This window comes from Knufia obscura (assembly GCF_036327395.1).
Source record: "Knufia obscura strain CCFEE 5817 isolate CBS 148926 chromosome Unknown scaffold_9, whole genome shotgun sequence".
NCBI classification, from domain to species: domain Eukaryota; kingdom Fungi; phylum Ascomycota; class Eurotiomycetes; order Chaetothyriales; family Trichomeriaceae; genus Knufia; species Knufia obscura.
Window position 1 is genome coordinate 301,542 of NW_027042695.1, and position 26,823 is coordinate 328,364.

Consider the following 26,823-nt stretch of genomic DNA (forward strand, 5'->3'; position numbering starts at 1 on the left):
GAGTATATGAACGTATCATTCTTATTCTTGTTTGTGCTTACATACATCTAACAACGTTCGTCCCTACTATGACCAGACTCGCGGTGTAATACAGAGCTACACTTCGCCCGACGGCAGCACATTCAACAGTTCAGTGTCGACCGCGACTTCCAATGATTCGATAACGATTGGTCTCATCCTTGATCTTGCGGCAAAGAAGAGATTGTATTGAGCAATCCATGCTTCTTCGGCTACGGAAGCTCACCAACAGATGTTAGGGCATCAGACGGATGACGACGTCTGCAGGGCGTGTCAACATATGACTCTGAACTTGACTGTCTGTCAGTCGTGCTCAGTCACTCCGATGCTCTCGATTGAACATGGTCCACCTAAGCGGTAGCAGTGGGTGCTGCTGTCGCACCATAGGTTTGCAGATCGTATGTTCGGGTTGTGGATGGGGTGACCGATGGGCCCGCTACAGAATCAATTTTCTGTCCGACGATTCCTTGTTGACATGTGAAACCTGCCTGCATGATCAATTCTCTGTTCGGTGCTTCGGGATTCCCGCTACACACGACGTACGATACGTCCGTGAGCTTTCGCATGTCAGCAGATATGAACAAGAGGCGCGAGGAGACCTGAACTCACGCAAATGAGCGCGCCTAGGGAAAATCCTTCACATGCTTTTGCAGCGTATGGATCACCAAGGCCTTGTGCGTGAGCAGAGAAAATACCTGTTCCCACAAATGCCAGTATGGCTGCGATGTACTTCATGGCTCTCCTGTAAGTATCTAAGTGTGGTTACTGAGCAATGGAGGGAATCTGTCAAAACGGTGAGAGAGTGTACATCTACCGACTCATGGCTGTAGGTTCGAAGTTCGGGATACAATGGTTCGAGAAACTGACAAAGAGTTCTGTGCTTCCGGCAATATAGAGGAACGGTTCGTCCTGGGGATCTTTTGTGTCAGAAATACAACAATGCGGAGACCATGAGACTGCCGGATGCTTGTGCAGTGTGGTAACTTCTCGAAACGGTCGCAATCTTCTGCACCAATGCCATTGACGACCTAACACAAAGCTTGATCACACTATCCATGAATCAGCATGCCCACGATCCCGCTGTGGCAGAACCGACGCTGACCTTGTTCCAACTCTGCTTATCGGACACGATACTGGATCTGTACACGGGAAGCAATGTCTTTATAGTTGGTCGTCGGTGTGTGTTAGCTTCGATGTCTCAAGCTGTTGTATTCCTTCGAGCAGTGAGCACTTGACCAGGTGCTCTGGAGTTGCACCCAGCAGCGCTGGACATAACATACAACTAGTACATCAACAGGCTGGCTATGTTATTGCTTGGGTCTCACTTACGACACTAACAGAAGCGAAAATGCACAGAACAGGAAGGACACGCCACAGTTTAGCCGCTTGTTGGCGAACATTCTTCTCATCACTCTCACCAAGCTATGATCGACAGATGTCTTGGGCAGAAGAAGGAAGAGCGTTGGCACGGCCATGACTATCAATGATTTCAAGCCAGCAACAATACCATTCACCTGAAATTACCCTGATGTGTGCCCTTCGCTTCCAACATTGCTCGTTCAGGCGGCGGCAGTCGGAGCAGCTGTTGCACCATAGCTCTGCAGAAAGAAGTCTCTTGTTGTTGTGGCGACTCCTTCAACAATGGCATCTTTCACCTGCCCAACGATACCTTGTACGCAGCGCGAGCCAGTTGGAACCCAGCCCCATGCATTGCTTGTGCCGCATTGAGCAAAACTAACGTCGCTCAGCTATTAGAAGTGAGTAAGTATGATCGACAGGATAACATGCCTGACTTACACAGATGATGGTGTCTGCAGGGAAACCTTTACAGGCTGCGTTAGCAGCTTCAGGGCCAAAGGCTTGTGCCTTAGCGAAAGAGATGCTTGTGGCGGCAAAAGCTAGAAGTGTGACGAAATACTTCATGTTTCTATGGTAATTCCGTACGTCTGTGATTAAGATGTTGTATGATTGACCTTTGTAGGGAGATAGTGCACCCGACGATCAACTGCTCTAGTTCCCGAAGCTTGCAATATATCGACATGGGAACTCCGCTGGGGCGCCAAAGAGTCCTGTGCGTTCAGCAACAAAGAAGATAATTGCGTTCGGCATCCAGATGCCCCAGAATGGCGCAGATGCAAGGATCACAAGCCTACAAAACAATGGGCGCTTTCTCTACACGAATACAGCTATCAATAGCCTTGGTCTCGACTCGACGGAGCTTTGAGCCAGTCGATTACTTTGTTTCTCGAGGACGTGTCAGCATAATGTCAGGAGCAATTACCAGAAGTCACCAGAAGCATACGGTTTGATATCTTAGGCCAAGCGGTGCATTCGTGAGTCTACGAGGCTACCAGAGAGTTTCAATTCCGAATTTAGGGAGTATGCCATTGCCTGTTACTTGTGCGTCCATCCAGCAACGTTGCTATACCAAGCAGAATCCGGTAATGTACTCGCCTCCTGCTACAAGGCTTCCTAGGTTGCTTGTTGTCGTGCATCGCTCGCGACCTACAAAGCAGCAGTGGGTGCTACTGTCGCACCATAAGTGTGCAGATCGAATGTTCGAGTCGTGGTGGGCGCCATGCCCCATATCCCATCTACTTGCTTCCCAACAATACCTTGCTCGCAGCGATAGCCGTCCGGAACAAAGATTTCATTCGACACGACATTGTCCTTTCCCGAGCAATACGCATAGGAAACACTGGTTAACTGTTATACGTTAGTAAACACGACCGCGAGAACGGGGGCTTGTATAACTTACACATATTGTGACCCCTTCGGGGAAGCCTTTGCAGGCCCCGGCAGCAACCTGATTGCCTACACCCAGGCTCTGTGCGTATACGGTGAGGATATTTGCAGCAGCAAGAGCTAAGATTATAGGACAATATTTCATCTTCTCCTTGCGTATGTTGAGTCGCGATTCCTATCTGCAGATGCTTGACTGATAGTAGTCAGTATAGGGACAATCTATTACTCCACCGGTGAGGTGCAGAAGAGCTCGAAGCTGACTGCCGTAGACCTGAAGATGTCTGTGCCCGTTGCACAAAGAATGACCGCACACGGCGAGAACGACTGTCGAATCCTCGAGAGCAGAGGCCAGAGCACATCGAACAATGAACGCCAAGTTTCTTTTGCTCATGCCTTCTTTCAACACTGCGTCCTCCGTTGGCAAGCCCTCCGTGTCTGGCTATTCTTCACGATCCTGCTGCATTTGCTTACATCAGCCCACTGCTGCTTTATTCCTTCAACAAGCTGGACCTCTTGCTTCTGATCTACGATGAAACAAGCACCTAGCCAAGCAGCACGGCCCAACGTTGCTACTCGAGCTACTCGTAACAACGGCGCGCTTGCAGACGGCCGTGCTGCAAACGACATTGGTCCTATACTCGAAGGTCTCGCGAATGAGCCTCGGCGCACAAAACAGGTCACTAAGAAGAGCTCAACCGCAGCAACGATTGGCACAAGCAGAGTAAGCAAGTCTGAGAAAGAGAAGAAACCTGTCAGGACTGGGCGGTCCAAAGCAACTTCGAAGACTCTCGCGTCTCAGACAAAGTCCGGCGGTCCAGTCCCGAACCGGCAGTCACCCGACCGGCAGCATGAGCCGGAAAGAAGCCAAGGTACTCCAGCGAGGAAGCTGCTCCTGGTCGCAAAGCAGCAGAACCTAGTCTGACAGGCATCCCAACCGAAATACGCGACAAAATCTTCCGCGAGCTGCTCCAGGGTGATGACCTGCTACTTGACATCCCACTAGCCATTGCAAAAGATGACGACGCAAACACAACGATTTGCTTGCCTCCAGAGCATGCCGCTAACCTTCCAGATGATGACGACGATTGGGCCGGACCCTGGCAACAGTGGAAGAATCACCTTCGGTACAAGTTGCATCCACAGATCTTGTCGGTCTGCAGATTCCTAAACCAAGAAGGCACACCGCTCCTCTACGAAGGCAAGACCATAGGCGTCACCTTCCTCGAGATGTATCCCGACGGGACCTACCCACCCACCAGGCTGCTCTCAAGAACATACTGCGCCGGTGTCGTCTCCAAGGGAACCGGCCTGCGCAGAGCATTCAAGCGGTACCCCGCTCTACGCAGGATCCGCAACTGGCAATATCGGATTTACCTTGGACCAGGAAGCGACTGGGGCCGGTATGGGCGGCCAGTGTCAGCGCCACCATACATCAGCCGGCTGACCGACGACATCGAGCAGCTCTGCCACATCGAAGGTGGTATTAGGAATCTAGAGATACACTACATCGATGCTGCCATAGTCCCCAACACAATCAGTAACAGCGCTCGTCTCACTCGGAACTCACGCTACAAAGAGATGTTGGGTCCCTTCCACAGACTTCACTGTGAGAATTTTGGTATCGTTGGATCGATGCCACAGCCCTATAAAGACCTCATCACGAAATACACCATGCTGAAACAGACAAAGTCCCTTGAGGACGTATGGGCTGCCGCAACGTCGATCTACAAGAAATACCAACGGTCATTCCGAATATGTCGCGCTTGTCGAGCTATTGCGTTTCCGCAGACGAAGCCTGAAACGCTCGATCATTGGCAACGTGTTGGTCGGCATAAGATCATGAAGGAGGACGACCAGTCGGTATATATTGATATTCAGTCTGGAAACATAGTCCATTTTGATATCGATGGGTTTTACCGGAATGGCAAGCAATATGTGAAAGAGCTTGTGGAAGGTGCAGAGGGTTCGGTAGCTTGTGAACACGTCATAGAGTTTGGTCCAGTGCCAGACTTCGCGAAGCATAACAGAGAGGTCTTGGCGAGGCTGAAGGCGGATGTGAATCGGTGGCTGGATGAATGTCCGTGATCCCCTAGTACAGAGTCTGTGGCGATTGCCAGATACGAAGCTCTGAACATCCCTTCCTCCAACGATATGATCTGGGCCGCGCTGAAATTAGAGCCTGAGTTTGTAGCGTGCAAGTCTGTCGAATCTTGCCTGCGGCTTGCAAGATTTCTTCGATGTGGCGTTAAAAAGGTATATATACTACATTGGCACAATTCTCCTTCGTAATCGACCATAGGGCATGGAAAATAGAGGATCCCGTTCGATCTCCTGTACTCAAACCATGCGCCGACAGGTCAGTAGTCAGGTTGGAGACAACTGGTGAATCCCTGCTGTTGATTGTTTTTGTCTTTTTGACCTCCTTAAAGACAGAACTTCGAGATGAAGTTTTGTGTTGTTTTGACATTGATTTCTTGATTGGCAGGTGCGAGACGAGTCGGTCCTGCCTGCCTATTTGGTTTCTTCGTCGCAGTCGACACAGGAGAACCTGACTCAAATTGAATATAGCCCTCGTTGGACACCATAGGGTCTCTCACAAGGCATCCCTTTCGGACCAAGACAAACTCACCAGCTGAGTGACCTCTGACCAGATCTCGGGTGGCACCAGGTACCCCAGTAAAGCAACCGAGCTCCCATAGTGCTTCAGCCCGCAGTTCCTGCAACATAGATTCTTCTTACAACAGAAAGGCCTTGACGAAACACCGCAATCCGTGCTGTTTGTGAGAAGTCTTACCTTTATACTTTGCAACGCAGGAGTCGATACGGGCTGTAAGCTCTGGTGTCTCGAGTTCTTCGACTTTGCAGGACGTACAGGTTTGCCTTGCTCAATGTCCTCTTTCTTAATGGTGTCAGCCACCGTTTCGTGAGTTCCTAGGATCAGCTACGACTTACTGAGTCATCCACTATCGAGTCCAGAGCCTGTGGCAACTGTGCTTTCAACAGGTCAATTTCTTGGCGCAATCTTTGATTCTCAGCAGCCAGAGTCAGCTGCTTCTTTGGAAGAGTGGCGGTCACTATCGGAGAGCGCTCTTATCATGTTTGAGACCCGTGCTTCAAAAAGCGATAACGCGTTCTTTGCTTTTTCCTCGAGGAAGTTGCGATGCTAAGAAATATGGAGAGCTATTCAAGTTGCTTCAACTTGGGCTCTCGGTGGCAACCTCCTTGAGTAGTATTCGTGATGGCTGTTATGAATGGTGTAGTACGTCTCTAGAATGCGCGGACGAACGACGCTGTGATGACACCAGCAAACATGTCCGTTCCACACAAATCTCTGATACTGCTTTTCTCAGCTCATCGATTATGACTCCGTAGCAGCGTTCCCAGCTGACCGGGCCAGATTGATACCCTTTTCTCGTCGCGTAAAGCATCGAAACTTGTGATGTATTCCTCATTCAAGTGGGCGAGGACATCCTTGCTGTACAGGATGCAGGAGCCACTGCGTTCGTTGACGATGAGTAGACAATGTTCAGAACCGCATCGTGGTAGCCAGTTGACGAGCGCCCTGGTTCGTGTTTGTTCTGTCCTAGGTGGGAGGTCGGCATACTATCTGCTGTCGATGTTGCGATTTAGTAAGACTGGATTTAGTATAAGCTGTTGTTTGTTAGTCTTGCGAGCCGCGACGACATGCGGACCTGTTGCGCGAAAAAAAACCCATGTACATTGTGCCACACGCTTCAAGCTCTTTCATGCATCCAACTACTCCCTCCCACTTCCTCTCCGACTATTCGACCGCTTTACCAGCCCCGACCGCCCAGCATTATCGCTCTCCATACTCGTTCCGATTCCTGAATCCTGCGCCCGCTGCCTCTGTCTAGCCTCGTCCTCCATCCTCTTCCTCAGCCTAGCATATTGCTGCAACTCATCCTCACTCTCCTCTTCCTCATCGTCCGCTTGCTCTTCGGGCTCAGCACCAGCAACCACGGCCTGATCCTGCGATGCACTGGAAGCAGGCTGGGATGTCTGAGGCGTGAATTCCTCCTGCTGCATATGTGGACTGGTCCAATTCTCCCTAAAATTCACGGTCTCGTTCTCTGAGTTGTCGGTGATCTGTTTCTGTGTTTTGTCACTCTTGTAGTCGCTTGTTCGCAAAGGGTCGGAGGTATCGCCTTCTTGCTTGATCTTCGGCTCTTGCTTGACTAGTTGCTGATCTCCTGGTGTGCTGAGCAGGGTCGCTATCACTGCCCAGACTACCGCCAATGTAGATATTGACACGGTATAGAACAGAGTCGTGAACGCAGCAAACGCCAGCATGCGGTGGTTGTAGATCAAATATCTCAATCCATGGAACCGCACTTGGAACACAAGCTTAGCACTGTAGATATGCAGCTGCGGTGCCGCGCAGGCTTCTTTTGCCATAGCCAGCGCAGGCGGTCTCTGTGATTGAATCTCGATCTCTGCCGTACTTGGTACATTATCCTTGCCTCTTGCAAATACCACCTCTTCAAACATTGGTATGTTCAACGTCACCGAGTCGGAGTCGTGGAAAGACAGGATGTGAAGAGGTAGATGAACGAGCTTGGAGATGAGACCTGTCGTAGTAGAAGCATACGGCATGATCGCTGGCCGCCTCGATCGGTGTAAAGCTGTGCTGGGTCTTTGTTCTTCCAAGTTCAATGTCTCGAGCACTGATGCGGCTATGTTTTCTGGTTTGCCTCGTAGGGTGAGGTCAAGCATGAAATTGCCGGCTGCTAGGTTGACTGGATCGCGGGGCATATGAAGGACTATCGAGACATCGTACGGTTGTTGTGAGATGAGCGTGTTCGTGTTGAGAGACACTTCTGCTCGAGGGTATGTGTCAACGCCATATTGTAGGTGTATTGGCCGCTCAAGATCCGTCTGAGGGATGTAGCTGTAGTAGAAGAGGCCAAAGGCGGTGGTTGAGATCGAGAGCAGGATGAACGAAGTGGTGAGGAAGAGGATTGTTGTAAGGTATGCTTTGATGGCGGTCGGTGTGATCAGAAGCTGGAAGGGATAGAGAGCTGCTTCCTATCTCTGTCAGCCATGTTGCTGTCAAGATTGTGAGGTTGCTCACTAGTGCTTTGCCTAAGACATTGTCCTCGTCGTTATTGCTATCGGTCCAACCGATAAGCCCGGCTACGCCAGATTGCTCGAGCGCTTCTTTCAGCATATCTGACTCTCAATCTTGGAAGCATACAGCTCTCATCTTCTCATGGTCTCCGTGCCTGCAAGGTCGTCAAAATTGTTATGCGCAAACGAGACAGCATTCATTTAGGATGACGTAGATTCATCTTTTGCATGTGAAACGAGATACAATATTCCAACTTGCTGGCATGGTGTGAAATGAATAGGACATCGTCGCTTGTCCATTTGCGTTCTATCGATGATGTCTGGATTTCGATGAGGCAGCATTCAACAAGATCATGCAAGTGGTCGTCGTTCTACACTTCCTGTATCCTGCTATGATCTTCCCAATTTTGCTCTCCCTACGCTGAATACCTATCTATCAACCATCGTTCTCGTATTTTGCTACTTCTTCCTCAATCGCTCGCACAAGGCGAGACAAAATGATGAAAAAGAGAATTTGCTGCAGAAGGTGGAAGTGTAAGACCAACGCAACAGTGACTCGTCCCATGTACAAGTACAGAGGGGACTCGTCGATTTGCAAAAAGTCGTTAACCATATAAAACACTCCATAGAGTGATTACAGCGGTTAAGCTGTAAAGAACAGATACTACTGTAGGGTTGTTAGCAGTGCCAGTGTTTGAGGTTTCTCGATGTACTGACCACTTGATCTGTCGAGGCGTCAGCAATGTCGTCGTTGTGTTGTTGAGAAGGTCACTGACCTAAGCCAAAAGGCAAACTAGAAGGTAGTCAGTCATCATGGTCAAAGGTAGGGGTCGATTGGGTAAACTGACGAGAGCTGAAGGAGAGGTAAGAAGGGGAGCAAGATCGCGAGAATATGTAGTAGAATTTCCTGCCAAGCCACAGATCAAGCTAGCACGAATAAGGCATGGCTTGATCTTGCTGTTACGTTGCACGTGCGATTGTTCTGTGGGCCTCAGGCTGTCAACACTTTCACACGCCAACAACATATTGATCACGCATTTTGCGAGTGAAAACACATACTCCGGAGGAAGGACTCCGATGTCGCAGTCGACTTGATCATTGGTTGTTGCGAGATGTTTCATTCCGGACGACAAAGTCTACGGGTAATCAGCGTGGACCTCGAGCGTAGTCACATCCTCCTGCCCCTCTCGTAAGCAAGTTCGCTGTGCCATCTGCTCATGTAGTCTTCGTCCAAGCTTAAAGCCTGTCCAACTTGCCTTGTCCTTGCTTAGCCATTCTTACTTGCATCGGCTGAATACCGTTCCAAGAGGATGTGTCAAATCTGGTAATTGTCAAGTGACGGTGCGTCTGATTGTCTTTATCAGTGAGCACGTTCACGCCAGATGGACCTCTAGATCAAAGTCAAACTTGCATAGCAGCCTCGAGACTTGACCTGGGCATCTGACCATCTTATGTACATCAGGAGCTCAATTCTAATTTGTGCGCACCAACAGGAGCCGCAAGGTGTTGATATGTATGCTTGTAAACGTGTAGCTCCAAGTAATACTTCTTCGGCCTGCATGACTCTACCTACGCGCTCTGAGATATGTGATGGTATGTCTCTTCCTATCTTCGCTTCTCATGCACTGTCAAGGTCATGGTAGAGTCTCACAGCGGACTGCCGATGCCATAGCTTGCCTGAACGTTGACTCGTCTTCCAGCTCTTTCTCAACTAGTTTCGTTGCTTCTAAGTCGAGACCCTGTTGCGGGGATTGACTGGGACTTTGGGAGGAAGTTGTTGAAGGCATGAGGGCCGCAAGGTTTCCTGTGTCGCAGTCATAGAGGGTTTCATACGAAAGCCCATCCTTCAAGATGAGCACGTTGTTCGCCGCAATCCATATTCCATGCGAGTCATCCTCCCAAGGTATGAAGTTGATGTAGCGCTCCAATACCGTCGCTCTAACCGCATCGACCTTAAATCTCTATGGTTCTGTCAGCGGTGCGCAAATCACGATAGGGCTGTCCACTTACGTATATGCAAGGAGACCCCCACGGTCCAACAAATGTCCACATGATTCGAGCTCTGATGGTGAATGTGACGGTACAGGAAACGCTCGGCCCGTTATATGGTGTAGGCAGATAAAGAAGGTCGCTACCATTGCAGCCGTTGAACATGCTCTTCACTCGATCGCAATGGAACCAATCTTCTTTGCCACGTAACATCGACGCTAGATCGTCTTGAGTATAGCAATTGATGAACATAGTTGGACCAAAGAAATCAGCAGTCTGGAGATTGGGAAGCGACCTTCGACATGTCTCGTAGTTGATGGGCTTGTCGCTAAGTAGTGTGTGAGCACCTCTGCAGAAGGAGGGCAATGGTGGAATGTCGTCGCGAATGAAGGAGACAACGGTGAGTCTCTCGTGTAGCACTGGCATTGCTTCAAGTCGCAGCTGCTTGTTAAGTTGAAGTATTATCATCATAGACTTTAGCTCATCATTTGCGCGTCGCTCCATAGAATCGACGGGACCATGAAGGGTCGTGTAGCATGTAGCACCATGGAAAACGTGTTTATAGACCTGAAGTCGCAATTCTGGTGTCATGCCCAAAAGTGCGGGTTGAGCCGGAGTCAGCGCCATGATGGGGGATGATTTCGAAAATGCGTAGAGGGATCCGACAAAGGAAAGGTTTGGTTGCGATATGGAAGATGTGACCGGTGAGGTGATGGTCGAAGTGTCAGTTCGTGTCGTGGGTAAGTGAATAATATGCCAGCACGAACGCAAAGGTGGACGGACCTTCGCATCGCAATGGCTGATATTCTGTGCACCTATTCAGTTCCAGCTCGAATCTGCCGAACAATATTACGATGCTTGCTGCGTATGAGGGAAAGACGTCGGTCTTAAGGATCGCGTGGCTATTCGGTCGCCCTGTTATCTCGCGTTCACCATCGTACTCTTGTCTACGTGCGATCTTTCTTCAATCTATCCTCATTTGCTCTTCTGTTTCACCACTATCTGTGGTCTTCAACTATCAAATATCGGCCCAAAAGCAGGCACCCCTTGACTTTCGAGCCCAGATACCACATTCGCCGTCACTTTGGCATTGCTGATCACGAAAACAGCCTCAATATTGCCTTCCGTGTAGATATCCATGGCAAGCGCAACAAGATCGGGCCGCCCACTTTGCTGTTTCGTATCCCATATGACTGCATCTGAATCCGCCTTCAAGACCATTCCCATAATGTCGCTTCCGAAAGTGTTCTGAGGGTCTGGCGCACTCCAGAGTATCCTGACTTTCAGGTCCGGTAGTGTAAGTAGACCGAGAATAGGCGCAATACCCGATCCTGTGCCAACACAAAGAATAGTGCGGAACAACTTCGCCATATATAGCACGCCCCGTGCTGGTCGTCCTCGAGTCCAGAGAGTCGTCGGTGGATTGTCTATAATATACGATGTCCAGTCTCCTGCTCTCGAGACAAGGACCGAATATCCTTTGGCGTCTTCGTTTGGGATTGAGGCGAAGGAATGCCATTCAATGAGTGGGTTAGTGGAGAAACGTGGTGTCTTGCAAGGGCCGACGTCGGCGTAATCGAAATAGAGACGTACGGCGTGGCTGGATAGTGGTTCTGCTTTGACATTCACCCTACGAAGTCTAAGCCATGGAAGCGCGATCGATATGGTGGTTATGGATAGGAGGAAAAACGCGGGATTGAGGTAGAACAGCTCGTCCAGACTTGTGCTGGTATCCTCCCGAGAATCGAAAACGTTGTACATTGTCAGGAATGCCCAGAAGCAGAGGAGCAGCAACCATCCAGCAAATCGGTGCATTTGCTCCCAGAAGTTGTGGAACTTCGACCTGATCGAAGGAATCGAGAAAATGAGGATCTGAAGCAGCAGAATGTCCATCAAGGCGCATAGGGCAATTGTGGCCTTCATTTCCGCGTCTAGTGGTTCATTTCGTGATCTCTGATAGGTAGCTGCAATGTTGAAGAACAAATACCATACTGCAGCGGCAATTCCAGCGCCGCTATGAATGCCTCCAAGGTGGTAAAGCTTCGCCGCATGTTTGCGTAGCCACAAAGGTGTCCAGTGTGGTATTTCACCAACCAACCAGAACAATGCGTTGATGATGTGGTCTTGTCTAATAAGGACGGTAATTGCGATGTTCGCAGCGACTGCATTGAGACACACCATTGGCTGCTGCCGTCCTCCACGGGATATTTCATATATCATGAAACCAAGATTCGGCAAGATCACAAGAGCCGAGAGTCGGTGGTAAACGGTGAATCGGATTCCCAGCCTCGTACCCCCTCGAAGGTAAACTTTCCGTGTGACCGATCTTTTCCCCATCCTGACATCGAGCGTCGAGGTCGACATTGACAACGGTGGCCTCACGACGTCATTGTAGGCACTCATGTCCTCGGGCGAGGAAGACTTTGGCGGTGAGTTGTAGTGGGAAGTTCTGTTATTTTGTTGTGCTCGATGAATGTACGGGACGACTTCAGCTGCAAACCGGAAGATGCGATTTTATTTGCTGCGAAGCGTGACTGCGACTTGTCATTTAAATGTTCGAGCTCGTTTGGTGACATGAGATAAGGCATCAATTATGCGGCTCAGCCGTTGCACGCATTCTTGATGCTAGGAGTTGACAAGGTTTGACATACCATCACTTGCTGATTACCTGCACCAGCCCAAAATATTTCAGCAGGTGCACAGTGTAGAACTTTGTACTCCACATGGATGCTCAAGCTAAATCGTGACATACTCGTCCTCGCATAAGCAGGGCTTGAGACTCAATATTGCAGAGAGGCAGTGTCGAACCAGCGTCGAAATTTATTGCTCCTTATTTCCACCCACAAGAGTGTCGTTCACAGCATCTCTTACTTGGTCAAGATCGATCTTGGGTAATCCTGGACCGAGCTCACCATTCTCTTTTCGATTGAGCCACACCCGATTAGAAATTGCTTGCTTGAGGGCATCGCCACTCGGAAAATCAACCTTGCTGCCTCTTCTGCGCCGCATGTCGACTTCCTCTTTGATTTCATCGATGGCTCGATCTATCTCCTCCGTGTCCAGCATGCCAAGATGTGGCATACGTTGCTCGCTGTGAGTACGCTTGAGCTGCTGGGGATGACCGCGTTTGTCTAGCCTCTTGACAAGCATTGCTTTAGCAGGGCTAGCGAAGAATGCCACAGATGCCCCAACACCAACAATGCAATAAAAGTAGACTCTTGCCCAAGCCTTGATGCTATCGCTGAAGCCCAAGATGACGAATGGTGCGGTGACAAAGCAGAAAGCTGTCTGGGTCACAAGCCAGCTCGCAATATCGTAGTAGATCTTGTATTTTGTCCCGGTCTTACCATCTGCTTCCAGGAAGAACGGTCGAATGTACCTTCGGAAGTTCTTGGCGACGGTCTGAACAAATGCGCCCAGCACGAAGGTCAAGTAGTAGCCAGGGTAGAAGCCATGCCAGAATGCACTAGTTCCGAAGGTGGTCAATGTAGCGCGAAATCCTGGCTTCTGACCCTTTGGTGTAACTCTAAGATAGACGTAGTTCCTCAACCAGTGGTTTGTGTTCTTGTTCCAGTGCTCCAAGTAACCCTTTGCGTTCTGTGCCGACTCAATACCCATTGGCCATACGTTGCTCAATCTGTCCCACTTCGCTTTGCCGCTTTTCGGGTCGACACCATTATAGCCAAGGCCAGTCATGATGCAACCTCCTTCTGTTATTGTCCATACTCCATAGTACTTCAGACGGCTGGTGAAGCCTAAGGCATATAAGTACCACACACGACGAGGGAACGAATAGCTCCAATATTTGTCTTCGAGCACGAATCCTGCATAGTATAGTCCACTAAGCTGAAGATAGAGAAAGATCCAGGCAAGACCCTCGACTAGCTTCCAGGTAGCCGGTGTACCCGAGCGTGGAATGTGCCTTCCTTTTCTTGTTGGAGGAGCCACCTCTCCTGGCTTGACTTGGAACATGGTTGTCTCGATGTATTTCTTGTAGTCGTTGAAGTCGAATGCCGGACCTGTGAATAAAGAAGGAAAGAACAAGACATAGGCGGTGTAATCAAGGAAGCCGGGCACCTTGTAGATGGCTTTCTCTTTCTGGGCGTCCGTCAAAAGGTCTCGTTTGATTCTCCCATCATGAACGTTCCACGCGAACGCGCTCAGCTTCATTACCATGACCATTTGCATACCGGTGATGTCCACAGTGGATGGGTCGTTCAGACGTTGGCGGATAATGTGGTTCGCAGACAGGTGTCCCATGAGCCAAACGAAAGCGATCCATGGCATGAGAGAGCCATCAATGTAGTAAGCTATGGCGTAGGCTCCTCCTGCACTCCAGAGAATGGTGCGAAGGCCAGCCCAAAGATCGAAGAGGCCGATCAAGTAGAAGAGGGCAATGAGGATGATGAAGAGGTTCTTTTGCCATGGTCTCGAGTCTGGGATTCGTTTCAACACAGCAGCTAGAGGGTAGGATACGACGAAGGAGAAGAGGAGTTTGAGCTCATCGAGGGATGCGCCGGTGAGCTTCGCCGCATAGGCGAAAGCTATTGTCCGTTAGCATGGCCCCTTAGGCCTTACCTTTCCTTACGTACGCGCGTTGATACCAGGAATCATCTTTGGTGACCGGGTTGCCTTTCATCTCAGCCTAAGAGCAATCGTAGGAACAAGATGTGAATATCTAGCATATCGAGGCATGCGGGGGGTCCTCGAAATTGAGACGAAATGTGTTCACGTTGTTCCAAGCTGCGACGTCATGGGTCAATAGACCAGCAGCAGCGCTTTACAGCAGTACACTTCGTCCTATTTGTCGCGCCTGCATAAGACTACCTAGGTAGCTAGTAATTCTTGAGCATTCGATACATTATCTTTCGAGTCACCGCTACTGGTGTAAGTCGAAGAGAAATAGCTGTCGAGTGATTCATTTTCCTTCCGCAGAAGCTCACGTACGAATCGCCAACAGTTCAGACACGCCTAAATCAATGTAGCAGGGATCCCGGTGATCGTTAAATCGCACCCACGGACAAACTTCACAAAACAAGTGGAAAGAAGTGAAAAAGAACAAGATTTGAGGTTGGCAAGGACTATTGGACACGAGCCCGCAGTTCACTGGGAAGGCGCGACGTTGCGGCAGGGTGTGACTGCCTGCCAGGACTAGGCAGTCGCCGAAACTCCCATATTCGCCGGACATGCTCCTACAATAACACACACTTTGTTCACCTACTTGCGATGGATGTCTCAGCGGCAGTGCAGAACTATGTCACAAAGATCGCGGGCACAGGCGAGGGCGCAGCTGCCTCTCAAGCGTCTAAGATGAAGATACTCCTGCTAGACAGCGAAACAGTCTCGATAGTCTCTACAGCAATAACTCAATCTGCCCTGCTCAAGCATGAAGTCTTTCTGATCGATCGCCTTGATAACTCTGCGAGAGAACGAATGCGCCATCTGCGTTGCCTATGTTTTGTCAGGCCGTCCCCAGACTCGATACAATTTCTGATAGATGAGTTGAGAGAGCCCAAATATGGCGAGTACAACATCTACTTCAGCAACATCATAAAGAAGTCCTCGCTGGAAAGGCTAGCTGAGGCGGATGATCATGAAGTTGTCAAGGTCGTCCAGGAGTACTTTGCCGACTACAATGTGGTCAATCCGGACCTCATGTCCTTGAACATCAATTATCCGAGATACAAGTTATGGAGCCACAGTCCCGATATGTGGAACACAGACGACCTGCAGAGGACGACGGAGGGCGTTATGGCACTGCTCCTATCACTGAAGAAGAACCCGCTTATCCGCTACCAAAAGACAAGTCTAATGGCCAAGAAGCTCGCAACTGAGATACGCTACAACATCACTCAGGAAGATCAGCTGTTCGACTTCAACCGCACAACCCGTCGAGCAGATACACCACCTATACTTCTCATCCTTGACCGGAGAGAAGATCCAATAACACCACTTCTCAGCCAGTGGACCTACCAAGCCCAGGTCCATGAGTTACTCGGCATTCACAATGGTCGAGTTGACCTCTCGAATGTGCCAGACGTTCGTCCTGAGCTGAGGGAGGTTGTCCTGACCCCAGACCAAGATCCCTTCTTCAAGAAGAACATGTACCAGAATTTTGGCGACCTCGGTAGCACAATCAAGGACTACGTCTCGCAATATCAGACTCGTACCAAGACCAACACCGAGCTTAACTCCATTAATGACATGAAACGGTTCATAGAAGATTACCCAGAATTCCGCAAGCTGTCCGGCAATGTCTCAAAACATGTCACCCTTGTTTCCGAGCTCTCCCGAATAGTGTCAGCCCAGAATCTACTTGATGTTTCCGAGCTCGAGCAGTCCTTAGTATGCAACGATAACCACAACCAAGACCTCAAGACATTACAAAACCTTCTCCCGCAACCACACATTCAGCCCTCAAATAAGCTGCGTTTGGTTGCTCTCTACGCCCTTCGCTATTCGAAGAACCCACAGAATGCACTTCCGATCCTTCTCGATCTCCTAACAACGGTGGCAGACATACCACCTGCGAAGCTCAGCCTTATCCCCGCCCTTCTCGCATACGCATCGAGCCTCCAATCACTGCCAAGTGGCACTTCTCTGATCCCGACAGGCGGTTCAGAAGATGGTCCTGGCAACCTCATCAATCGCTTCCAGAAGACTCTGCTCAAAGACCTGAAAGGCGTCGAAAATGTCTACACACAACACATGCCCGTTTTGTCCAACACATTGACATCACTGATCAAAGGTCGACTGAACACAAATGCGTATCCATTCCTTGAACCAGAGCGTGGCACAAAGGAGAAGCCGCAGGATATCATAGTGTTCATGGTCGGAGGAATTACATATGAAGAAGCAAAGACAATCGCAACGATTAATGCAAGCGTACCAGGCGTAAGAGTTGTACTGGGTGGGACACAGGTGCATAACAGTGAGAGCTTCCTAGAATCTGTAGAAGGTGTGGTTGCAGGTTGGCCTGATAAGCCAGCTGCTACAGCGCAACAAAGGCTCGGGCGAGCGGTCGGACGGTAGGGTGGTGCAGATCTGAGCCTTGTATGAAAATTATGCTAAGCTCGAATGTACTGTCCTGCAGAACCGAGCCACGCTTCTTCGTCTGGCTTGTGGCCTTCGCTTGTGACACTCCTATTCCCATCCTTGGACGTCAATGTGCGTAAGAGTCCTTGCCACACGTCATAACTCCTTCTACGGCTCGGTGTCATACTATTTCAACAGCTTGTGATCTTGGACCGTTGTTGGCTCCGCTCGACCTCCTGCGCATGGAAAGGTCTCCCGCAAATGCTCCGGCACCGAGTCAGAAAACCAGAACAGTTGGCGTGCATCAACCAGGTGAAGTCCTCTCGGAAGCTGATTGATTGAATGGAGTGAGCGACGGGCTCCAGCGCAGGCCTGTCCTCCTCGTCTGAGATGTCGCTTCCAAAGCAATGGTTACCAAAGATGGACACATGTGCGCGCCGCAAGTGTGACGCTTCCGGTACCAGATGAGAAACGTGCTCACCCTGGACCACGATCTAGAAAAAAACCTCAACAGTCTCCTCGTATTCACCTCGCTGCAACTCATAGCATAAATTTCATTAACGTGCACGAACCTACCCAACAGCAACACTGAACACCCTCTCAACAATGGCCCTCATCACAGACCTCCCCCCAGAACTCCTCCGCCTTATCATCCAAAAGCTCAACAACATCGGACACCTAGATTTCAAAGGCTACTCAGTCATCATCCGGCCAGACCTCGACATCGCAACATTCAGCATCGCCCAGGTATGCAGAACATGGCGCGACATCACATTTAGCCTCATCTGCAACGAGGACACATCCCTATGGACCAGCGGCAAGTGGCGCAAAATGACAAAGCGCTGGCGACAGCTAGAGAAGTACTGCAAGACGGACAGGGCGACTCTGCCGGATCTAGGGAGCATTGCTGGACCGCAGCCGCTGGCGGTATGTTTGATGGTTGAGAGGGGGTGGGAGTATCGCACTAAATTGTGGGTTGATCCGGAGACGAGGGAGTTGCATACTTTGACGGTGGATATTGGGCATGAGCGGTTGAGGCAAAAGTGGGTGAAGGAGAGAATTGGTGTTCGGGATCGGCTGAGGGATTTTCTTGGGAGTGTGAGGCGGCGGTTGTGGTGATGGGTGGGCGTCGTTGTTTTGTGGCAATCGACATGGCGGCAGATAGGGTTGGCTGGGGGATATGGTGAGATGCTGTAGTGCTGCAAGTTCTCCTGGAGCGATTGAGTCGCTATAGTGTTGGGTAAGAACGGCGATAACGCACTTGCTACGAGGAGTGTGGTCACCTATCCACCCTCTGCGTCTTACCGCGCCACCACATCCTTGATCGAGATAATTCTCACACTTCCAAAATGCAAGCACCTCCGTTCGAACACGGTTTTCTCGAACGACCAAACAACTCCACACAGTTGCCGCCGTCGCCAAGATGATAGTTGTGAATGACCCGCCATAAAGAATCTATCCGTGTATGAGCCCTATCGTATGAGCCGGGATCCGGGAGCACTACCAACACATGACTTGCTCAAGTGCTGATGTGCTCCGGGTCCTGTGAGATGTGATGCATTGCTCTCGTAGGATGATTTGGTGCTGAAAGATATGCATATAAATGCTGTAGTAAACGAGGTGTAAAGGGAAATGAGGCTGACAACGCACTCCAGATTCGCCGCTGTCGTTGTTCCTACATGCTTGTGCTTCGTTCTATCCATTGCCCATGGCTCTGCCGCAGCGACCAGCGCTTCCTTTGTTCGATGAGAAGTACTCATCATACTCAAATATGAATGCGGTACCTAAGATGATACACCGATTTACACCTTATACCGACCACCCACATCACCCAACCCCCTCGCCGTCCCCAACCCCTCCCTCACCAACCCAACAAGAAAATGCACACCCACCGCAACCCCATCAACAATCATCGCCACCCGATCACTCATACCCACCGCCTCCTGACACGCCCTCTGCAAATCCGTCATCCCCGCACACCCCAAACAGATACAATCCGCGCCTCTACTCTGCAATCTCCGCGCCGCCATCGCGATTCTCTCTTGAACCTCCTCTGGATCGCGCGATTCAAGCTCTAGCACGCTAAGTCTCGAACTCTCGGTGCCAACGGAGAACGCACCGAGTCCATATGCGGACTTGAGACTCGCGTCGTGGAGAAGACTTGATCGAATACCTGTTGTCACAATGCCGATCTTGCCGCCGAGCATGCGGGATGCGTAGAGACTCGCCTCCATTATTCCGATGACAGGTTGCGCGAGTTGTTCTCGAAGTGCGGTGATGAGAGGGTGGTGACTGAAACATGCGACGAGGAAAGCATTGTATTTGTGTGCGATTGGGAGGACTGCGCGTGTGCATGCAGCGGTGGACATTATCGCGTCGGTTTGAGATTCTATTGCTGTTGGGGCGGGGTGTGGCGCGGTGAAGCCGTAGACTGTTACGTGGGGTGGGAGGGTGGAGGCAATGGACTCGAGACAGCGGGTTGTCATTGACTTTGTGGAGTTGGGGTTTATGAGAAGGATTGAGATGGGTTTGGTAGAGGTGCCGGTTATGGAGGGGAGGTCGTCGGAGACTTCGATGGTTGGCACGGTGGATGAGGCTAGGTTGTTAGGGGTTGGATGTTGGACATCATGAGTCGATTGTGCTATTTCGGGCGATTGTTGGGGTTTGGTGGTTTGCGCTGATGCCATGGATTCTATGCTTTCCGTCCGGAGCGCCTGAGATAACCGCTGGGGCCTGATAAGGAGATCGTCGGAGCTATCTGTTGGAGGCGCTTGCGATTTCTGTTGTGGTCTGACGAGGAGTCCTTCCGTGCTTTCTGATCGCATGGCTTGAGAGAGGCGGTATGAATTATTGGATGGAAGCTGCGAGTCGTTGTGTTCCTTCTTAAGGATGTCGGAGCTCGCTTGGCTATGAGTTGTGGGCAAGCCATCATTGCTCGTTGATTCGAAGCTCAGAGACAGTCTGTACGGGTTGTCGCTGGGTATCTGATCGCCTCGGCTTACGTTAAGAGCCTGGGAGCTTCGCTGCGGCCTAAGTGACGGTGGGAGATCGTCCTTTGGCGTACTCAGCGTTTGAGGCTGGCGATAGGGCTGATATACTTGAGCTTCGGGAGCCGAGGCTGCTGCATCGTCTCGTAACGTGTATGATGATCTGAAGCGAAGTGGTTGCGGTCTTGATGTGTCATTATCAAACGGTTCTCCTCCTGGCGATAAGCTCGACTGAGGCGCCTTGTCGTCTTCCCAGGAGACTTCGGAGTCCGAGTCCTCGTCAGCGTTGCGAACTCGGTGGTCTCCATGAAACACAACGGCCGAAGTATAGGACGTGTCGCCTGGTCTTTCAGTCGGGGTCCATGGTCGTGTTGGAGCTTCTTGAGGTTCTGCCATGGCTTCACCGACCCGTCAACATGAAAGTTACCGCGTAAGCCAAAGAGTAGACATTGTTCGTTGAGTGAAGACGGAGAACATTATCATGTCAGCATCTTCACTAGTGATTACTGCTTAGATATGCCGCATCAGGCCGCCTATCGAACGTGAATTCTTGTCATGGGCACGATCACGCTACAGTACGGACTTGCACGAACAGAAGAAGCTTGTACGCAATCATACAGTAAGGGCACGATCTACCTAAAATCGGGGGTCCCGTAGCTGACGAACAGGGTTGAGATGCTCCAATCAGCCCAAGTACTATTAGTCTCATAAGCCCCTAAGCCCAATCAGCCCCTAAGTATGTTTCAGTCGACAGCTGAACCAATGGGAGCTCTCTCTTCATTTCCGACTGTGACATGTGTTTTTCAGCTCACAGCTCTGCGAGGTTGACTCTTCATCAATTGCACCTTCACAAGCTTTGCAAAAGTTCAATTTGCAAGTAGATCCGGCTCGACAACGCCTTTCTGCCCTGCAAGCATGCTGTAGAGCTTGGTCCTGCGATGTTTACCAAAATTGAAAGTCTAAGCAGCCTGTTAGCATTCAGGGTCACGCCACATCAATGACGGATCTCCTACCGTTTGTTTGCCAGGTCGACAAGCGGCCAAATCGATCTCGGCGAAGACAACTTCATCGTCTTCAGTCTGAGCTTCAGCAATGATTCTGCCATCTGGACCGATAATGCAGCTTCCGCCAATGAGAGGGAACTCATCGTCATCCAAACCACATCGCGCTGCACAGATGCTAAAGCAGCTATTGGTGTAGCTGTTTGACTGCATCACTAATTTATGGTGGAAGTATGCGTCAGCCTTAGACTGCTCTTTACTCTGGTTGTGCTTGCCATGCAGATGCGGCGCCCAAGCCGTTGTGTTGTAACCACAAAGAATCAGCTCAGTGCCCTGTAGGCCATATACTCTCCAAGCTTCCGACCATCGACGATCATTGCAGATGAGCATACCCACGATCGGATCGCCCCTACCTTCACTCGAGGCGTCACCGTCTATGCTTAAAGACTTCTTCAATGCACCATCAACCAAGCCTGGGACACGGAAGGCTCGGAATCCTTCTTGACCTTCTTCGAAATATCGTTTCTCGAGCTGGTTGATGGCTCCTGGGTCCTTGCATGGTTCTTGCGTGCCAGGCAGGTGCGACTTGCGGTACTTCGTTATCACCCTTTGCAACCTAGCAGAATAATAGACGCATGTGTTGTATGAGTGGCCATCTGTCGTCCTCTCTGCATATCCAACACAGATGTCAACTCCTAACTCATGGGCTCGTTGGAACAGCTTTTTTGTGTTCTTGGATCCGGTCACATCCTCGCCATGTTCGAAGAAGCTCGCAAGCTCGTTCTCATCAGCGATGAAGTAGCGGGGGAAGAAGGTGGTCAGAGCCAATTCTGGAAACAAAACAAGTAATGCGCCTGTTTGAGCTGCTTCTTCGAGTAGCCGTATCAGTCTGTTCAGGGTGTCGGCCCTGTCCGACCATCGATGCACGGCGCCGACTTGTGCGGCTGCGACCTTCAGTAATCTAGATGGCGCGTCCTTCGCATCCACGGCGGACCCCATTGTGTGCATGAGAATTGCGAGAAGCTGAAGGCAGCACCTTGTCTCTGAGGGCGTCTTCGTCGATCCTCTAATGGCTCTATAGGCGTCCTTCTCCGACTGTCTTGCTCACCTCCAATGCCGAAGTATCTTTGAGGATACGTTTTCGGAGAACTGCGTCCTCACCATAGCTTAGTCGAGATCATCCACAAGTTATCTAGCAAGGTCGGCCATGGGTCGGCACCTGTGCTAGAAATTATGCAAGGTCAGCTCCTAACCTCACTGACACGCACGTCTCGTCGCTGGAGCCCGAAGGATGTTCGACCTCATCATCAGAAATGGCAGGCTTGTTACTGCGTCGGAGGTTCTCCCGGCTGGACTTGATCTTGGCATCAAAGACGAGAGAATAGCTTACATTGGGCTGCCCCTTCCAGGCACTGAAAGTGTTCAGGTCATCGATGCGGCAGGTGCTTATGTAACACCGGGAGGCATCGACTCACATGTTCATATCGACCAAGGCAATCACCCTACTACCGACAAATGGGAAAACGCCTCGAAGTCAGCCATTGCTGGAGGAAATACAACTGTGCTTGCCTTTTCACAGCAGAAGCGATCAGAATCGAGCTTATACACATCACTTGAGCAATATCATGCCAAAGCATCAGGCAACTCATATTGTGATTATGGGTTCCACCTTATCCTCACAAACCCCAGCGAGCATATCCTCGCTAGGGAGCTTCCAGCATTCGTCGAGCAGGAAGGCATCACGAGTGTCAAGCTCTACATGACATACGACCCTCTCAAGCTCAACGATGGCGAGCTGCTGGATGTGATGATGACCACCAGAGGATTAGGAATGACGACGATGGTACATGCTGAAAACCATGATATGGTCTCAATGATCATCAAGAGACTCGAGGCGAACGGCCATGGTGATCCTTTCTATCACTCGGTCGCAAGGCCACAGCTTGTCGAAAATGAAGCCACCTATCGGATCATCAGTCTTGCCGAACTGACCGATACGCCCATCTTGATCGTCCACATGTCTGCTGAAACAGCTGTCAAGCATGTACGCGAAGCTCAAGCCCGACTGCTTCCGATACATGCTGAGACGTGTCCGCACTACGTGTTTCTTCGCAGCAACGACCTTGCCAAGCCTGACTTCGAAGGCGCCAAATATGTCTGCTCGCCACCACTTCGCCATCAGCAGAGTGATCTTGATGCGATGTGGCAAGCGATCACGAATGGTACATTCACTACTTTCTCCTCAGACCACTGTCCCGACAAGCATGATCATCCATGTGGGAAAAAGAGAGGGCTGGATGCTGAGGGCAAGAGCAACTTCAAGTCGATCCTCAACGGCCTCCCAGGGGTTGAGACAAGGTTGCCATTACTCTTCAACGAAGCCGGAGAAGCGTCGCATCACAAGCTTACACTACCGCGTTTTGTTCAGTTGACATCTACGAATCCCGCAAAGCTGTACGGATTAGCGCATAGGAAAGGCAGCCTATCTCCTGGTCTTGATGCTGACGTCGTTATCTGGTATCCTCCAGGCCACAAATTCGAGGACGGTTCCGACCAGTTGACAATTACAAACCCCATGCTGCATCACAGCTGCGATTATACTCCGTTCGAGGGCTTCAAGGTGTCAAATTGGCCTCGGAAAGTGCTTCTTCGAGGTAAAGTCGTCTGGGACAAAGATGATGGCGGTGTTCTCGGACGGCAGGACTATGGCACATTTCTCAAGCGCGGAAAACCAAACATTGTGACAGGCCGAACTGGTACAGTGCCGCAGGGCATGTTTCAGGGCGAGACTGACCTTTGGCGCAAGACATAGACACAGAACGGTCTAACTAAAGGCTGCTCTTGAGAGGCTTCTTCGTATTCAATTCTATGCTGACAAGTCTACCAGTATCTTTACATGTTTCTCCTTCTCCTACAAACGAGTTAGCGTTGAGGCATTTGAGGGTTTTGTTCGCAGAAGCAGAGACTCACGTTGATCAGGGGCGTGAAACCATCTTCCACCACTCGATCTATGTGGATCTTTGATGTGATCATCTTCTCAGGTTGCATACTGCCTTCACCCAAAGCCTTGATGACCCCTTGATAATCCTTTTTCTGGTACCCGAGCACTATCTATCGGTTAGCACGAACCTTCCAAGAACAGGCACAAAACATACCGGCTGAATACTTCTTCTCACCAAACACGAGGTTGTTAGGATTGAACGGTACTTCCTTCTCCCAAATGGCCACATTGACGACCCTACCTTGAGCACGAACAGCAAGGCAGGCTGTCTTTACACTGGCAGCCACACCAGCACAGTCGAGTGAGACCTGTACCCCGCGGCCATCAGTAAGCTCCTTGCACTTGGCGACCAGATCATCCTGGATGGGATTAAAGATATGAGTGGCGCCGAAGTGCTTCGCGAAATTCTGTCTCTCTTTTGCAACTTCGGCAACGATGATCTTATTCGCTCCTTGAGCCTTGAGACATTGTATGACACCCAACCCAATCGGACCCGCTCCTAACACCAGAGCGTCATCACCTTTCTGGATCTGTGCCGCGTCTACAGCATGCCAAGCGACTGCAAGAGGTTCAACCAGAGCTTTTTTCGTCAGCAACGCCTCGAGAACAACAGCTCGACTTACCTCCGACATCAAGGCCAATATTCGGTGGAAGCTTGAACACGAATTCGCCACCAACACAAACAGCATCGCTAAGACCGCCGCCACCGCCTGACAGTCCAACAAATCCTGCGCTGTCGCAGCAGTTTATGAAGCCGTCCTGGCACGCGCCACACTGGAAACAGGCGACCGTCGGCTGGACCGCCACTTTGTCACCGACCTTAACATCAGTCTGAACCTTCGACCCAATTTCAAGCACGGTACCAGAAAACTCGTGGCCGATGGTAATCGGCATCGACTCCCCGGTGACCGGATGAGGGCTCTCTTTGCTGGGTATGAACGTCGGCGAGCTGTACTCATGCAAGTCTGTGCCACAGATGCCCACAAATGCTGGCTTGACTTTGATCTGGTCGTCTCCACATTTCGGTTCTGGTATGTCGTGCTCGACACGAAGGTCTTTGACGCCGTGGTATCGGAGGGCTCGCATTTTGACTTGAATCTAGGATTTTCGATATTCAATACCGATAGATTGCTCAGGTCCACATCCGAACACGCGGTGTCCTTGACAGCTCGTCATATACTTCAAGTGAGCTGTTTCGGGCGTATGGCATCACGTGCGGGGAGTGGTCTGAGAATCACGCCTGCCGCGCCTGAGGGGTTCCGAGTCGCGGATCCACGTGCTCAAAGAGGGCTTGTCTCTCCACGAGCTCGGAACCAAGATTTACCAAGAGCGGTATCAGTCCGTTCTTCCCCGTTGTCTTGCCCGTTCTCAGTGTCATCCCCACGATGTCCGATAGGTCTCAATACACGACATGGGATAGCATTCGACATCTCTGGGTAACTCTGGGCCTACCACAAGAAGCACTACACAGCCTGTACCTCAAAGGCGGAGATGATGTTGCGGCACCCTCCTCGTTCAAGGTTGGTCATCTGGCTCAGTCCTCCATCGCGCTGAGTGGACTACTAGCGGCGCTCGTCCACGCGAAGCGTCAACAAACACGGATTCCCGACGTCGTCATCGACAGGCAGCACGCAGTCATCGAATTCCAGTCAGAGAAGCTGTACCTGCTCAACGGTGAACGGTCTGCGCCTTCTGCCGCCATTGGGGGTTTGCACAAGACTGCGGATGGGCATGTTCGCGTTCACGACAGCTTTCCCAACCACCGAAATGCTGCGCTGCAATTGCTTGGTTGCTCACCAGATGCCACGAGGGCTGAGTTTGCGGCAAAGCTGAGAACACGGAATGCTCTCGACCTCGAGACAGCAGCTGTTGATGCCAGCGCTGTCATCTTCGCGATCCGGAGATACGACGAGTGGGACGGCACGCCACAAGCACAAGCTGTCCAAGACTTCCCTATCACGATTTCGAAAGTGGCAAACTCTGAGCCACACCGCTTCACACAAGGACCCGATAATGCAAGGGGATGCTTGTCTGGCCTTCGCGTCCTCGAGATGTCGCGAGTTATCGCAGCGCCCGTTGCAGGCAAGACGTTAGCCGCACACGGAGCGGATGTCCTCTGGATCACGAGTCCAAATCTGCCTGATCTCCCTGATCTCGATAACGACCTGGGACGAGGCAAAAGGACCGCTCAGCTTGATCTCAACAAGCCGGAAGACAAAGAACGATTGATGGCATTGCTGGCAGATGCAGATGTCTTTCTCCAATCCTACCGACCAGGAAGCCTCGCCGACAAAGGTCTCGTAACCGAGCAGCTCGTTCAGGAACGAGGCGCAGAAGGGAAACCATTAATTTGTGCCAGCCTCTCAGCTTGGGGTACGGAGGGCCCCTGGGCCAACCGACGAGGTTTCGACTCAATCGTGCAGACTACATCGGGCATGAACGTGTCTGAAGCCGAGCATCACGGTTCAGGTGAGGCGGCCCGGCCTATGCCTTGTCAAGCACTTGATCATGGTGCAGGCTACTTTCTTGCTTCAGGAATCATGGCTGCGCTTTATCGACAGCTGACCGAAGGTGGCTCATATCAGGTTGATGTCAGCCTGGTGGGCGTCATGAAGTATCTGAGAAGCCTTGGGCAGTATGATGGGGACACTGGCTTCCAATGCAAAGGCTACGAGAGATTCGAGGATGTGCCGGCGCAGATGACTGAGACTCGAAATTGCGCTTTTGGCGAATTGGAGTCGATCAAGCACTCTGTCAAAATCGAGGGAGTTGACGCTGGCTGGGAACATATGCCGAAGCCGCTTGGTTCAGATGAAGCCGTATGGCTTCCGCGATGATGCATTTTCGGCCAAGGTGTCTTTTAGCCTAAATCCTTGTGCCCCACTTGCAGACAGCCGATACACAGGTCATGAACAGCCGTGAAGACTACAAGAAGAATCGAAGCTACACTCTACACAAG

General features: G+C 50.8%; 13 protein-coding genes across 13 annotated transcripts; 5 read left to right on the forward strand and 8 right to left on the reverse strand.

Annotated features, from left to right (window-relative positions):
• Positions 1–2,523: 2,523 nt before the first annotated feature.
• PMZ80_007449 (uncharacterized protein) lies at positions 2,524–2,908 on the reverse strand (the record flags this gene model as incomplete). Its single annotated transcript, XM_064875857.1, has 2 exons — positions 2,524–2,724; positions 2,777–2,908. The coding sequence occupies 2 exons, from the start codon at positions 2,906–2,908 to the stop codon at positions 2,524–2,526; spliced, it is 333 nt and encodes a 110-aa protein (XP_064728121.1).
• Positions 2,909–3,292: 384 nt separating this feature from the next.
• Positions 3,293–4,848, forward strand: PMZ80_007450 (uncharacterized protein; the record flags this gene model as incomplete). Its single annotated transcript, XM_064875858.1, has 2 exons — positions 3,293–3,632; positions 3,689–4,848. The coding sequence occupies 2 exons, from the start codon at positions 3,293–3,295 to the stop codon at positions 4,846–4,848; spliced, it is 1,500 nt and encodes a 499-aa protein (XP_064728122.1).
• A 1,671-nt stretch (positions 4,849–6,519) lies between these two features.
• On the reverse strand, positions 6,520–7,951 carry PMZ80_007451 (uncharacterized protein; the record flags this gene model as incomplete). Its single annotated transcript, XM_064875859.1, has 2 exons — positions 6,520–7,809; positions 7,856–7,951. The coding sequence occupies 2 exons, from the start codon at positions 7,949–7,951 to the stop codon at positions 6,520–6,522; spliced, it is 1,386 nt and encodes a 461-aa protein (XP_064728123.1).
• Positions 7,952–9,485: 1,534 nt separating this feature from the next.
• Positions 9,486–10,467, reverse strand: PMZ80_007452 (uncharacterized protein; the record flags this gene model as incomplete). Its single annotated transcript, XM_064875860.1, has 2 exons — positions 9,486–9,812; positions 9,862–10,467. The coding sequence occupies 2 exons, from the start codon at positions 10,465–10,467 to the stop codon at positions 9,486–9,488; spliced, it is 933 nt and encodes a 310-aa protein (XP_064728124.1).
• Positions 10,468–10,851: 384 nt separating this feature from the next.
• PMZ80_007453 (uncharacterized protein) lies at positions 10,852–12,243 on the reverse strand (the record flags this gene model as incomplete). The annotated part of the gene is made up of 1 exon (XM_064875861.1): positions 10,852–12,243. The coding sequence occupies one exon, from the start codon at positions 12,241–12,243 to the stop codon at positions 10,852–10,854; it is 1,392 nt and encodes a 463-aa protein (XP_064728125.1).
• Positions 12,244–12,660: 417 nt separating this feature from the next.
• On the reverse strand, positions 12,661–14,454 carry ale1 (Lysophospholipid acyltransferase; the record flags this gene model as incomplete). The annotated part of the gene is made up of 2 exons (XM_064875862.1): positions 12,661–14,384; positions 14,433–14,454. The coding sequence occupies 2 exons, from the start codon at positions 14,452–14,454 to the stop codon at positions 12,661–12,663; spliced, it is 1,746 nt and encodes a 581-aa protein (XP_064728126.1).
• Positions 14,455–15,066: 612 nt separating this feature from the next.
• Positions 15,067–16,872, forward strand: VPS45 (vacuolar protein sorting-associated protein 45; the record flags this gene model as incomplete). Its single annotated transcript, XM_064875863.1, has 1 exon — positions 15,067–16,872. One exon carries the CDS (start codon positions 15,067–15,069, stop codon positions 16,870–16,872), a length of 1,806 nt encoding a protein of 601 aa, XP_064728127.1.
• A 609-nt stretch (positions 16,873–17,481) lies between these two features.
• PMZ80_007456 (uncharacterized protein) lies at positions 17,482–17,994 on the forward strand (the record flags this gene model as incomplete). The annotated part of the gene is made up of 1 exon (XM_064875864.1): positions 17,482–17,994. One exon carries the CDS (start codon positions 17,482–17,484, stop codon positions 17,992–17,994), a length of 513 nt encoding a protein of 170 aa, XP_064728128.1.
• Positions 17,995–18,677: 683 nt separating this feature from the next.
• Positions 18,678–20,258, reverse strand: PMZ80_007457 (uncharacterized protein; the record flags this gene model as incomplete). The annotated part of the gene is made up of 1 exon (XM_064875865.1): positions 18,678–20,258. The coding sequence occupies one exon, from the start codon at positions 20,256–20,258 to the stop codon at positions 18,678–18,680; it is 1,581 nt and encodes a 526-aa protein (XP_064728129.1).
• A 575-nt stretch (positions 20,259–20,833) lies between these two features.
• Positions 20,834–21,862, reverse strand: PMZ80_007458 (uncharacterized protein; the record flags this gene model as incomplete). The annotated part of the gene is made up of 1 exon (XM_064875866.1): positions 20,834–21,862. One exon carries the CDS (start codon positions 21,860–21,862, stop codon positions 20,834–20,836), a length of 1,029 nt encoding a protein of 342 aa, XP_064728130.1.
• Positions 21,863–22,154: 292 nt separating this feature from the next.
• PMZ80_007459 (uncharacterized protein) lies at positions 22,155–23,675 on the forward strand (the record flags this gene model as incomplete). The annotated part of the gene is made up of 1 exon (XM_064875867.1): positions 22,155–23,675. The coding sequence occupies one exon, from the start codon at positions 22,155–22,157 to the stop codon at positions 23,673–23,675; it is 1,521 nt and encodes a 506-aa protein (XP_064728131.1).
• Positions 23,676–23,729: 54 nt separating this feature from the next.
• On the reverse strand, positions 23,730–24,950 carry PMZ80_007460 (uncharacterized protein; the record flags this gene model as incomplete). Its single annotated transcript, XM_064875868.1, has 4 exons — positions 23,730–23,774; positions 23,834–23,970; positions 24,019–24,444; positions 24,488–24,950. 4 exons carry the CDS (start codon positions 24,948–24,950, stop codon positions 23,730–23,732), a joined length of 1,071 nt encoding a protein of 356 aa, XP_064728132.1.
• Positions 24,951–25,249: 299 nt separating this feature from the next.
• PMZ80_007461 (uncharacterized protein) lies at positions 25,250–26,701 on the forward strand (the record flags this gene model as incomplete). The annotated part of the gene is made up of 1 exon (XM_064875869.1): positions 25,250–26,701. One exon carries the CDS (start codon positions 25,250–25,252, stop codon positions 26,699–26,701), a length of 1,452 nt encoding a protein of 483 aa, XP_064728133.1.
• Between the last annotated feature and the right edge of the window lie 122 nt (positions 26,702–26,823).